At 41.8% G+C, this 11,062-nt stretch overlaps 2 protein-coding genes across 4 annotated transcripts in view; one reads left to right on the top strand and one right to left on the bottom strand.

Annotated features, from left to right (window-relative positions):
• Nucleotides 1–6: 6 nt before the first annotated feature.
• Nucleotides 7–4,143, bottom strand: LOC111872978. Its single transcript, XM_023867313.2, has 3 exons — nt 4,047–4,143; nt 2,206–2,454; nt 7–870 (listed from the first exon to the last, which is right to left on the bottom strand). Exons 1-3 carry the CDS (start codon nt 4,059–4,061, stop codon nt 754–756), a joined length of 381 nt encoding a protein of 126 aa, XP_023723081.1. The 5' UTR covers nt 4,062–4,143; the 3' UTR covers nt 7–753.
• Nucleotides 4,144–4,216: 73 nt separating this feature from the next.
• The window catches only part of LOC111872975 (39S ribosomal protein L21, mitochondrial), a 34,959-nt gene continuing 28,113 nt past the window's right edge, over nt 4,217–11,062 (top strand). For 2 of the 3 annotated variants that reach the window (XM_023867311.2, XM_023867310.2), the window contains exon 1: nt 4,217–4,377. In XM_023867311.2, the coding sequence (XP_023723079.1) occupies nt 4,287–4,377 (91 nt within the window). In that variant the 5' untranslated portion in view covers nt 4,217–4,286. Of the gene's footprint in view, nt 4,451–11,062 lie in introns of all 3 variants that reach the window. The other variant, XM_023867312.2, reaches the window with a different exon arrangement.

The raw sequence follows: 11,062 nt of genomic DNA, 5'->3' as shown, positions 1-11,062 counted from the left end.
CCAGTAGCCAACTATTTCCTGACCCCTGATGCAAATCAAAGAATGCGTACAAGATACTGTCTGTGCCTTTATTCCTGCCTGCCCTCAACAGGGCATGCAGTGGATTCTAGCAGGTCCACTATGGTAAGGAATGCAGGGTGTGTATGCATTATAACAAGATTTTAGTCATGGTGAAACACACTTCCCAATCCCACAATGACAACTGCAACCACCGTCCTGCTACTTCTAGCCATACTCCCCTTACTTTTCATTATGCCCACTCCACAGGTTGGGTCTATGGGTGTATATATTATCTCAAAAATATTTTGTAATTTTGGTCAAGCTTCTGTGCGGGACAGCCATGACCGCAGAGCAAGTTATCGCATCCTGAGGGCTGAAGTTGTGGGCTTTATTGCCAACTCAGCACCTTTCTGGTTACTGAAATGTGCAGTATTATAGCGTGTTCCTCAGTTTAACGTTTAGAGTGGAGCTGCATCTTACATGGGGAGTATGCCTGAAGATGGTGCATAAACCAAAATCACACTTAAACTGCCATTAAGTACATACTTTTGTATATAACTTCTAATCTGTATGTATGTAATGTATAATACAGTATATACAAGCAAAATATCGAGTAACTTTATTTTTAGTTACATAAAGAAACAGAGACAGAGAGAGACGGAAGACTGAAAGAATAAAAAATGAATACAATAAACCTGAACTGACCACTCATCCTGCATATTCTGACGACTTGTATTCACTCCTGGCTTATGGTCACCGAGTGGCATGGCAGCATACGGAAACGCACAACTCTGATGGGGGGGGAGCAGTAGCGACCAGAGTAACTTGCTGCCTCCACCTTCCAGGTAGATTCTTCTCAAAAGACAGTACCTGTGTAGTAAACTATGTTGAGGCACATCCCAGAAGACTTCAATCTTAATTCTGCAATTCCTTTTTGATTACTGGTTTTCATCTTGGTCCGGCAATGACAGCAGGAAAACCTTAGCTCTTCAACGATGCAGAACATTTAATTCCTACTCACTCCTTGGGACGGGGGATATTTAAACATTTAAAACAGTAAATGTAACATTTCACTTAAAGTGTAATAAATTGGGAAAACCGGAGTTTTGTTTTTCTAATGTTCATATTATGTTCAGAAATGTATATAGAATTGGTGTATTGATCCACACTGTTTTAAAATTATTTTTTGGCACAGTAAGCCTATAAAAAGTAGGAAAATAATACTACAATATTATCTTAGAAATTCAGCTGGTTGTGTTAGTCATGAAAATAGCCCACACAGAGTCCCTCATCACACAGTTTTTGACACACAACTTGACGTTTCTGTTGTCTTGATTTCTTCACAGTTGGTGGAATCTTGCTTATAAAATTTCTTTCTCTTAGGCGGGCACTGTTTTTCTGATGAATGTCGACCCAGCACTTTGTATTCTACAGCATTAACATATTTCGCAGAAAGTCCCTCAATTAACTGAATTCTGATTAGCAATTGATCTATTCTTTTCCTTGTATTATTCCTACACAACATCCCATTCAGAAATTTTCTTTTTGCCCCTTGTAGTTTTGAAAATTCTCCCAATGGATATTCGTGCTTCTCTCGATTCTGTCATTTACCACAGAATCGAGAGAAGCACAAACATCCATTTTCAGTGTCAAATTCCAAATCTAATAAAACTTTATTCTGATTCAGTTTGAAGTAAAATATCCTCCACTGGTTGTAACACAACACAGCTGGCCACTTCACTGCTCATGACTGGCCTTGGCAGCTAAAACCAGACTGCACGGTGTGTATTTAAAGAACAAAGGGGAATTACAGTAGTACCATTCATATAGTGAACTGTTTATGGATCGCTATATAGCAGTCATAACACACTTCTTAGAGTCAGCATCACGTCTCAAAGTCATAGATTGTCCACATGTTTTCTCATGGTTACAAATTCCAATCAAGAAGCAGCACTGGTCACAATATGCCTCAAAAGAATCTACTTTTCATTGAATCAGCATTCAGGACAGCACACAGTATTGATGATAACATATTTAGTTCATAAGATTTCCTCAAGGCAAGAATAGATTTGTATGGTAATAAGCACACCAAGTGTTGAAGTGTAGTCTGTGCATGCCATGCACAGACTACAACACTGAAGGGTTAAAATTATTCCCTTCCCATACATTATGCTGTACTTTGAACATGGAGATTTTCAGACTTACCTCAAAGGCAGGTGAAAGCCATGGGCCAGCATGCAGGTCTGAGGCAGTGCTGGTGCCAGCAGAATTCACTGCCGATGAGTGTCGTGTGGAAGGAGGAGATGAGTGCACTGGAGGGGCACGATGTTGGCGGTGGCTGTGTCTCACACGATGTCGGTGGTGGCTGTGACTCGCACGATGTTGGCGGTGGCTATGTCTCACCCGTGTTGGTGACGTCTGCTGGACCAGTGCAGGGTCATGAGAATTCCCTTCCTAAATGGGGATAAATTATGAAATTTTATTGTAGAGAAGTAACTCCTCAAGCAATGAGTAGTGGATTGAGAAACTGGAAGACAGAAATTACATATCTCTATCACTAAGTTTCTGGATTTTGTCCATCAACTTGTATTCTGAATTTATTTATTTGTAATTACATTTCATAGATCCAGTTGTTTCCCAGTAGGGTTGGATATAAAATTTGTCACATACAAAGTCTGAGCGCAATGTTTCATAAACACTGATCTGTGCCTGTCCCTGAGGTGAAGGGGGTCCTACTTAGGCGGATCCATTTGAAAGAGCTAATCTTAATCACAGAAAAATCTAAGTCAATCAACTATATATATATATGCAGATGTGATCATGTTCTGTCATTGGGAGATCTATAATAGGAAAAGTGGACATACCATAAAGGCCTAAAACCCAAACCAAATGCAGGAAAAACAATGCAGAAGACATCTGAAATTTACACGCCATGATATACACTCCTACTTCAAATAACAATATAAGAAAATTTTGACTTGATTTTGGCTATTTGTGAATCTCATGGTACTGGCATTATCACGTCTTCTTTGTATAGGTTAGGGGCTTCATTTCTGGCCAAACACTGATGAAATACAGAACACTGAAACTGGTTTTTATGGTACCATAAATCACATTTACATGAAAGTAGTTAGTAAATAACCATTCAGAATTGGAAGTGGGTATACGAACCATAACACATAACACTTACTACAGAGTGACCTATTACAAAATGAACAATATGGCTACCAACTGACAGGACTGAGATAACAATTAAACTTCATGTAATGTGGTAGTGATGATAATGATGTAGTTGTCCTTGTGCTTAATTAGACATCACATCAAGAAGGTGTATGGGTAGTGGAGGTATAGTTCCAGCCACTCTTAATCTTGATGCTAAATGGATGGGGCCTATCAGTTCCATGTCCCAGACATTTCACCCTCTGGTACCTACTTAATGGGTTGTTGTGTGGGGCCTATATTCAGTCTGAATGCTATAGAGAAAAGAAAAACCTAACTTCCTGACTACTGTGACAGAAGCCTAGTTAAGAACAGTAACTCAGTCATCCTGGCTTCCAGCAAAACTTTACTTTCCCTGCCTAATATCAACATAACTGTGGCGAGGCCTGAGAAAAATTACTGCTTGAATTCCATAAACTTCTTCTGGGCAATATTTCCCACACACAAAATAAATGTTTACATTGTCCGCATGCGATTATGAGGAAAACGCCGATGGGGCACAAGACAGCTGCTAGAATCATGTGGGAGGAATTTGCATCACTGCAGGTTACATAACAAAGACATTTCTTCTTCTAACTTTTAGATATGTTTAACCATGAAAGTTTTAGATTTCTAAATGTGCAATGTGACACTGTGAATGACAATCGTAAGTTGTAGGGATCATTTTGAATCAATCTGATCTAAAAATTTTTGTTTACACATCTACTGACATCAGAAATATGTCACGTATTTCTGTTATTTCAGAAACGAATAAATGGTAACTAATTTTGAAAATTAGAAACAGGTCGTAATACTATGAAAGAATATAATTATAAGCAACTACATACCTGAATCAACGACATGTTTCTGCCACTGTAATCCTGATTCGTCCTGATAATTTCTCACAAATTAATTGGGACTCCAACCTACGAAACGTTATTTAACCTCCTCTACCAAGAAACAGTTGAGAGCGGTTAACAGCGTTAAGAGCGTTAAGAGCACCTCAGAGCGGTCACTAGCGTCACTAACTCTAGTGTCTCTAGTGGCTCTAGTGCTCTAGTGGACAAGGCACTTCGCACAGAAAAGAAATGTTTGTTGTTAATAAGTTTACAGCTTTGTTAGCTTCTTTAAACAAATTTGCGTTATCAGGCTGTATTAATAAATATGTACTTCTATGTGGTTAGTAACTTGAGTGTAATGAATTTAGTTTATGTGCTGGATGTGAACCTGGCTTTTGTAATTGAGTTTTTAGGTTAGGCATCCAATTTTATTTTTTATTTGTTTCAATTTGTTTTGTCACACCAACAATATCATAAGAGGTTAAAGAGTTCCGTCAAGTGTGGCTAGTAAAGATTTTTCTTATTTCAGTCCTTCATCCCTTATATGTTTCGGTCTTTACAAACCATCCTCAGAAGGACATAAATACATTCGGAAGCCACTATTACAATATGTTTTTGAATGCTAGAATATATACATAGGAAGGAAGCTGCGATTATATTGAATAAGCAGCCACGGACAGCCTACAAGGGGTGGTCCTCCAGCTTGGGGCTTATGCGTGGGGCTAACAGCTCCTCACCGTAAAAATTAACTTTTCAAGAAAACTCTCATGAAGCCTCGCACCAAGACGGATTCCTCGGATAAACGACCTAAGCCAAAGAAAATGGTACATGGAATGTTCAAAGTATGTATAGGGCAGGTTCGCTCAGTTCAGTGGCGGAAGAAATCTTAAAAAAGTTAAATTTAGCGGGGGTACAGGAAGTCAGATGGAACAGAGGTGACATCGCTCCAGCAGGCATATATATATATATATTGTTCTATGGAAAGAGGAATGAAAATCATGAATTAGGTACAGGTTTTTTCATACATAAGAGAATCGTATCAGCAGTTAGGAGGGTAGATGTCGTTAATGAAAGGATACCATATATAATACTAAAACATCGCTGGTGTGATATCGTCGTTACGAATGTTAATGCCCCAACAGAAGATAAAATTCATGACATAAAGGACAGGTTCTACAAAGAACTAGAACATGTATTTACTAAATTCCCGAGGTACCCTATGACAATTTTGCTAGGAGATTTCAATGCCAAAGTAGGGAAGGAAGACATTTTCAAGCCAATGATTGGGAATGAGAGTTTGCATGGAATTAGAGCAGTAAACTTTGCACATCAAAAAATCTTACTGTCAAAAGTACAATTTTCCTGCATCGTAACATCCATAAATTTACTTGGATATCTCCTGATGGGAAGATACACAGTCATATCGACCATATTTTGATAGGAGACAGCATTCAAGTATCCTTAATGTCCTATCATTGAGAGCAGCAGATTATGATACTGACCACTTCCTGGTGATGGCAAAGGATAGGGAAAGACTGGCAGTGAGCCAACAAACAGCGCACAGAGTTCATATGGAGAGGTTCAATCTCAAGAAATTAAATGAGGTAGAGGGTAAAGAGCAGTATCGTGTTGAACTCTCAGATAGGTTCGCGGCCTTGGAAAACTTAGACAATGAGGTGGATGTTAATAAAGTTTGGGAAACTATTAGAGAGAATATCAAAATTTCTTCCAAGAAGAGTCCAGGTTATTATGAACTGAAGAAGCATAAGCCATGGTTCGATGAAGGATACTCAAAATTACTAGACCAAAGAAAACAAGCCAAATTGCAATGGTTACAGGATCCAAGCGACATAAATAGGGATAATTTGAACAATGTAAGACGTGATACCAGCGGGTTGGTATGGATTGGATTGATCTGGCTCAGGATAGGGACCAGTGGAAGGCTCTTGTGAACACGGTAATGAACCTTCGAGTTCCATAAAATGCTGGGAAATTCTTGAGTAGCTGCAGATTTGGCTTCTCCTGAAGAAGGGCTCAGCTCCATTAGTAAGCAAGTAAGAATATACTACTCTGTCCAAAAAGTATCCGACCTTGGGCTGGGAAAAAAAGTTCTGTATCTGGGTGGTTACAATACCTAATCGCCTTCAAAGTAGGCCCCTTGTGACTCCACACACTTAGCCCAGCGGTCCTTCCATCGCTGGAAGCAATTCTGGAAGGCTTCTTTCGGAATGGCGTGCAGCTGTGCCGTCGCGTTCTGTATGATGTCCTCGTGGCTGTCAAAACGGCACCCTTTTAGTGGACTCTTCAATCTCGGGAACAGCCAGAATTCACAAGGAGCCATGTCAGGAGAGTAGGGAGCCTGGCGAACCTGCGGAATGCCGTGCTTGGCCAGGAAACCCTGGATCATGTGTGATGAATGAGCTGGGGCGTTGTCATGATGCAGCTGCCAGTTGCGTGCGTCCCACAGCTCCGATCTCTTACGCTGAACTGCATCACGGAGATGGCGGAGGACTTCTTGGTAGTACTCCTTATTGACAGTCTGGCCTAGTGGTGCGTACTCATGATGCACAACACCCCGGTAATCGAAAAGAAACAGTCAGTATCATCTTCACATTGCTCCGAACCTGTCGTGCTCTTTTGGGCCTAGGGGATGTTGGATGCTTCCATTGTGACGCCTGGACCTTGGTTTCTGGGTCATATCCATACACCTACGACTTGTCACCAGTGATCACAGTCTTCAGGAACTCAGGATCCCTGTTGGTGCACTCCAGCATGTCCTGCATGACTTCAAGGCGTAGTTGGTGCTCCAGTGGAAGCAGCTTGGGCAAATCCTCAGTTAAAATTGTGTTTGTGGAACCTCTGCTGATTCCAGCCTCATCAGCAACTTCACGGATGGCCAAACGACGGTCCTCCATGATCAGTGTCCGCACTTTTTTGATGACATCACCATTTTGGCTCGTTGACAGTCTCCCAGAACGCTGCTCCCTGTCCACCGACCTACGGCCATGTTTAAAGTGATCAAACCACTCTTTAATTTGAGTGACCCCCATTGCATCATCACCGAAAGCCTGCTGAATTTTTGGCAATTGTTTCTTCTTGGGTATCCCCAAGTTTCTGACAAAACTTAATGCAGTATCGCTGCTCCAAGCGTTCTGTCATCTTGAGCGAAACGAGAACGCGACGAACACATGTTACATCACTTCGCTATCTGGCAGCCACAGATGCATCCGGCAGTGTTGCGAGTCAGCAAAAAATCACACATGCGCATGAAAGTTCCTTCTACCACTATGCTCAGTTTCCCCACCCCTTTGGCCATTACTTACAGCGGAAAAAAATTAAGTCGGATACTTTTTGGACATACGGTATACATATAAAGTTGATAAAATACAATGGATATAAAATCTAATGTTTTAGCAACTACAATGGCTGTCTTAATATGTTAAAATACAGTGCGCCACGGACACCTACAGGATGACATTAAAGAATCCCCTTCTCAAGAACTACATGGTGGTACACATTTGGCCCCCTTCAAGTGAAGAAATAATAAAAAAGACACGAAACAAATTGGTTTACAATTTCCAACAAAAATCTTAACAAACTAATTCTATATATTTTAACATATTAAGACAGCCGCTGTAGTTGTTAAAACATTAGATTTTATATCTATTATATTTTATCAACTTTATATGAGGGTTGGAACTTTAATAGTGGCAACACTGCTGTGGAGATGCCATGCAACGGAACCAAATAATGTTGCTTATACCACATGTTAGATAATACCTACCTTACCTCAGAGCAAATGGACACTCCCTTCCCACATCATGCGCATGCGCAGTGACGAGAAGAACAGAGACTCATATTAGCTGGCAGTATAGTGTAGTGTTATCATGATGTTTTCGAAACAGGAACAACAGAGTTGGATAAAGATTGAATGTGGCAGAGGCCATACAGCACGACAGTGTCATCAAGGTCTTCAAGAGGCTTGCGGGGAATCTGCATTGCCTTACAGAACAGTGGCAAGGGGGTAAAAGCCTTCAATGAGGGATGCCAAAATGTGGTAGACATGCGTCGGCCAGGTCATCCTAGTGTCAGTGAAGAAGAAACGTATGCTCTTTCTACGTTACTGGAGAGTGATCGACGCCATACGAGTCGTGATCCTGCCCAAGAGACAGGATTAGCACATGCGAATGTGCTTCACATTCTGAAGGAATGCCTGGGCATGAGAAAATTGTATCATTTGGGTTCCGCATGATTTGATGGAAATGCAGAAATGGCTACGACACAACGCTGCTCGTAACCACTTGGAGCGCTATGAGCATGAAGGAGAGGCTTTCTTATGCCGTATCATTACACTGGATGAGACATGGGCCAAATTGTACTCGTACGAGCCATAAACGAAATGCCAATCAAACGAATGGTGTCAATACTGGTCACCACGAAAATCAAAAGTTTGTCAGAACCTCTGCAATTTGAAAGTTATGGTGACTCTCATGTATGACTGATGGTGTTATCCTATTGCATACCATTCCCTGACAGCAGACCATCAGTGTGCAGTATTACTGTTCATTTTTGGAACACAACCAGTGACCAGCTTTGAGAAAGAAGCGGCAACACTTTCTGCAGAACCCACCCATCATTTTGCAGGACAGTTCTCGGCCGCATGAGGCACAAGCTGTGGCTGATTTGTTCGATTGATGGGTCTGGGAAATGCTGTACCATCCACCATACTATCCTGACTTAAGCCCTTGTGACTTCGACTTGATTCATAAGATAAAGGAACCACTTCATGGCATTCGCTTCAGAACTGTTCCAGAGATTCTTCAGGCAGTAGACTGCTCCATTTGAACTATCAACACAACAGGTGCTGCTAAAGGTATCCTACGACTTCCACATCACTTGCAATGGGTTGTACACAATGCTGGTGACTACATTGAAGGACAGTAAAACTTCAAAACATGCATCTGTTTTGTGTCAGTTGTAAATAAATAGTTGCCACTATTAAAGTTCCAACCCTCGTATGTACGAGTATATAGTCTAGCATTCAAAAACATATTGTAATAGTGACTTCCGATTGTATTGATGTCCCTCTGAGGATGGTCTGTAAAGACCGAAACATGTAGGAATGAAGAATTGAAATACAAAAAATCTTTACTAGTCACACTGGATGGAACTGTTTAACCTCTTATGACATCCAGTTTTACTTAGCACAAGTATACACTAGACCGGCTTATTGGTATCACATGTGTGTTGAACATTGGAGATTTTGCATAAGGCCCTTCACAAATATGTTCAAACAATCAGAATTCTGTATCACTGCGAGCATCTTTTTTTTTTTTGCCTCAAGGAATTAAAGGCAAAAGTTGTCTCTGATTAACTACAGTAGTTAACCACTATGCCATGAAAACTTCTGGGGCAGTGGATATAGTAAGTAAAGTTATCCCTGTGCTTAATTAATAAAGCACTACACCATGATGGCATATTGGGGAGTGAATGTGTAGATCCACATTTTCTTGGCCTCGTCACAGATTGGTAGTGAGTGGTCAGGTGCACGCTCCGGCCACTTTACTTCCGGGGAAAGAGCCCTCTGTACCTATTGTATAGGAGGAAGATTGGTCCCCAGAACTGGTCTATATGACTTGGAGAAGACCAAATTGTTGACCCTAACAGGACTCAAGTTCCAATCCCCTGGTCGTCTAGTTTGTAGCCAGTCACTAGACTGCACCATTCTGGCTTCCAGAGTGGATATAGTATGTATTATATTTAAGGTACCCTTGATATGTGTAATTTTCATAACAGGAATAACTGAATAGTGGCCATGTTAAGTGGGGTCCCTTGCCAGCCCAGCATTGACCTCTGCAGGCTGTCAAAGAAATACAGGGTCCGGCAAATCGACCTCCCGTATTTGGAGAGGGCGCTGTGTGAGTTGTGGTGGGGATACAGCGGCGGAGGGGGTATCGATCGATAGCGGTATAAGTGCCATTTGCAGTAGTCGCAATGGCGTGGCACGGTGAGCATCGTGCGTTTGTTGTGGAAGAGTATATTCGTAATGGTGAATCGGTGATTACTACTCAGCGAGCATTTCGCATTCGGTTCGAACTTGGCCGACATGATCCTGTTCCGGATAGAAAAACTATTCACGTTTGGGTATCAAAACTTTAGAGCAACAGGTTCTGCACTGAAAAAGAAATCGCCTGGCCGACCTCGGACCGTAACAACGCCGGAAAATGTGGCGCGTGTGAGAGCGTCCATCCAGCAATCTCCAAAGCGTTCAGCACTTAAACATGCAGCTGCCCTGGGATCGTCTAATAGGAGTGTAAGAAGAATCTTGCACAGAAATCGACACATGCACCCATACAAAATGATGGTTACCCAAGAATTAAGTGAGAGAGATTTTGAAACTCGCAAAGCTGCGTGTGAGGACATTCTTCAGAACATTCCCTCTGGCGCTGTTTTGATTTCATCTGATGAGGCCCACTTCCACTTGTCAGGTACTGTAAATAAACAAAATTTCCGCTACTGGTCAGCAGAAAACCCTCAGGAACTTCACCAACGACCACTTCACAGCCCTCGTGTGACAGTTTGGTGCTCCGTTGCTGAATTTGATGTGTGGGGTCCTTATTTTTTCAAGGAAAATGGGCTAACGGTAACGGTTACTTTGAATTGCTACTGTCACATGATCGAGACCTCCCTCCGACCTAAGTTAAACCAGTTTGTTGGGGACCATGAAGGACAAGCCTGGTTCCAACAAGATGGAGCCACAGCTCACACTTCGCGGCGTTCTTTAGCAATTCTGAGAGAGTTGTTTCCTGGACGTCTTCTCTCTTTGCGAGGAGACATCAAATGGCCCCCAAGGTCACCCAATTTATCACCTTGTAATTTTTTTCTTTGGGGACACTTAAAGGCGCAAGTGTACAAACATCGCCCCAGAACCCTGCAAGCACTTAAGGAGGCAATCACCCAGGCAGTGGCTGCCATTCCACCGGAAATGACACGAAGAACTGTGGACAAATTCCGGGAAAGACTTC

This window comes from Cryptotermes secundus, unplaced genomic scaffold (genome assembly GCF_002891405.2).
Source record: "Cryptotermes secundus unplaced genomic scaffold, Csec_1.0 scaffold1266, whole genome shotgun sequence".
NCBI classification, from domain to species: Eukaryota; Metazoa; Arthropoda; class Insecta; order Blattodea; family Kalotermitidae; genus Cryptotermes; species Cryptotermes secundus.
The sequence above is the reverse complement of the archived record's forward strand: the minus strand, read 5'-3'. Positions and strand labels throughout refer to the sequence as shown.

Coding starts and splice junctions, on each gene's coding strand:
- LOC111872978 (XM_023867313.2), bottom strand. Junction 871..2,205: donor GGCTTTCACCTGCCTTTGAG/GTAAGTCTGAAA, acceptor TTTACTACACAG/GTACTGTCTTTTGAGAAGAA.